General features: G+C 62.6%; 1 protein-coding gene across 1 annotated transcript in view; it reads left to right on the top strand.

Annotated features, from left to right (window-relative positions):
* Window positions 1–1095, top strand: part of BARHL1 (BarH like homeobox 1) — an 8250-nt gene that overhangs the window by 4752 nt on the left and 2403 nt on the right. Inside the window, exon 2 of the mRNA XM_008069318.1 lies at window positions 44–266. Within this exon, the coding sequence (XP_008067509.1) occupies window positions 44–266 (223 nt within the window). The remainder of the gene's footprint in view (window positions 1–43; window positions 267–1095) is intronic.

Below are 1095 nucleotides of genomic sequence, written 5' to 3' on the forward strand. Positions count from 1 at the left end.
GGGCGGCGAGGCCGGGCCCTGACGCGCCGCTGTGTGTCCGCAGTGAAGGAGGAGGGCGACCGCGAGATCTCCAGCTCGAGGGACAGTCCCCCGGTGCGCCTGAAAAAGCCCCGCAAGGCGCGCACGGCCTTCACCGACCATCAGCTGGCGCAGCTGGAGCGCAGCTTCGAGCGGCAAAAGTACCTGAGCGTGCAGGACCGCATGGAGCTCGCGGCCTCGCTCAACCTCACCGACACGCAGGTCAAGACCTGGTACCAGAACCGCAGGTGAGGCCCCGCGGTGGGTGGGGGGGAAAGGGGCCTTCCCTCTTCTGCAAAAGTGGGGAAACCGAGGCTCTAAGGGGAGAAAGTCCCAGAGTGAGGGACGGAGATGAGACTAGACTCGGTCTCCAGGGCCCAGTCGTCCTCCTCCAGGACAGGTGGACAGACACATGGGCCGTCGGGGGTCTAAGTCCTGCCCTAGAGCCCTCACAGGAGCCAGCCCTGGCCTGGGTCTTGGGACCTCTGAGCTCTCCCGATGGAAACCCCCGCTCACGGGAGGAGTGACAGCCTCCGTGTCCAGAGGACAAGCCCGAAGCGGCCCTTGGGGTGAGGCAGGCTGGGCCAGACCAGGCCGCTGCGGCGGGTGCCTGGAGCCTTCTGGGCACTTTGGGCCTCTCCTCCCGAAAGCTGAGGGGGACACGGGCCTAGTCCCAGCTCGTTGGGGACAGGGTGACTGGGAAGTTGGTGCTGGTGCGCGTCTTGGACCTGTTTCCCAGTTTCCCCTGGAACACATTCACCAGACTTATACACCTACGTCCAAAACACAAACACACAGCCACACACTCACTCCGCATAGTGACACACACGGACACGCACCTCCACACGACACACACTCACCCCCCGTGGTCACCCCCACTCGCGGCAGGAAGGGCGCTTTTCATAAACAAGCCTCACAACACATCACCCCATTAATAATAAATACCGATTACTGCTCCGGGCATCAATAATTAAGGCCCGTTACAGTAATTACACAATTATGACGAGGATGAATAATTCAGGGGGGGAGACGGGGCTGGTGTGGCTGCGCCCACCTCGGCGGGACCCCGGCCAGCCC

The sequence above is a fragment of the Carlito syrichta genome, unplaced genomic scaffold (genome assembly GCF_000164805.1).
Source record: "Carlito syrichta isolate Samal-C Ts95f unplaced genomic scaffold, Tarsius_syrichta-2.0.1 Scaffold311915, whole genome shotgun sequence".
Lineage (NCBI taxonomy): Eukaryota > Metazoa > Chordata > Mammalia > Primates > Tarsiidae > Carlito > Carlito syrichta.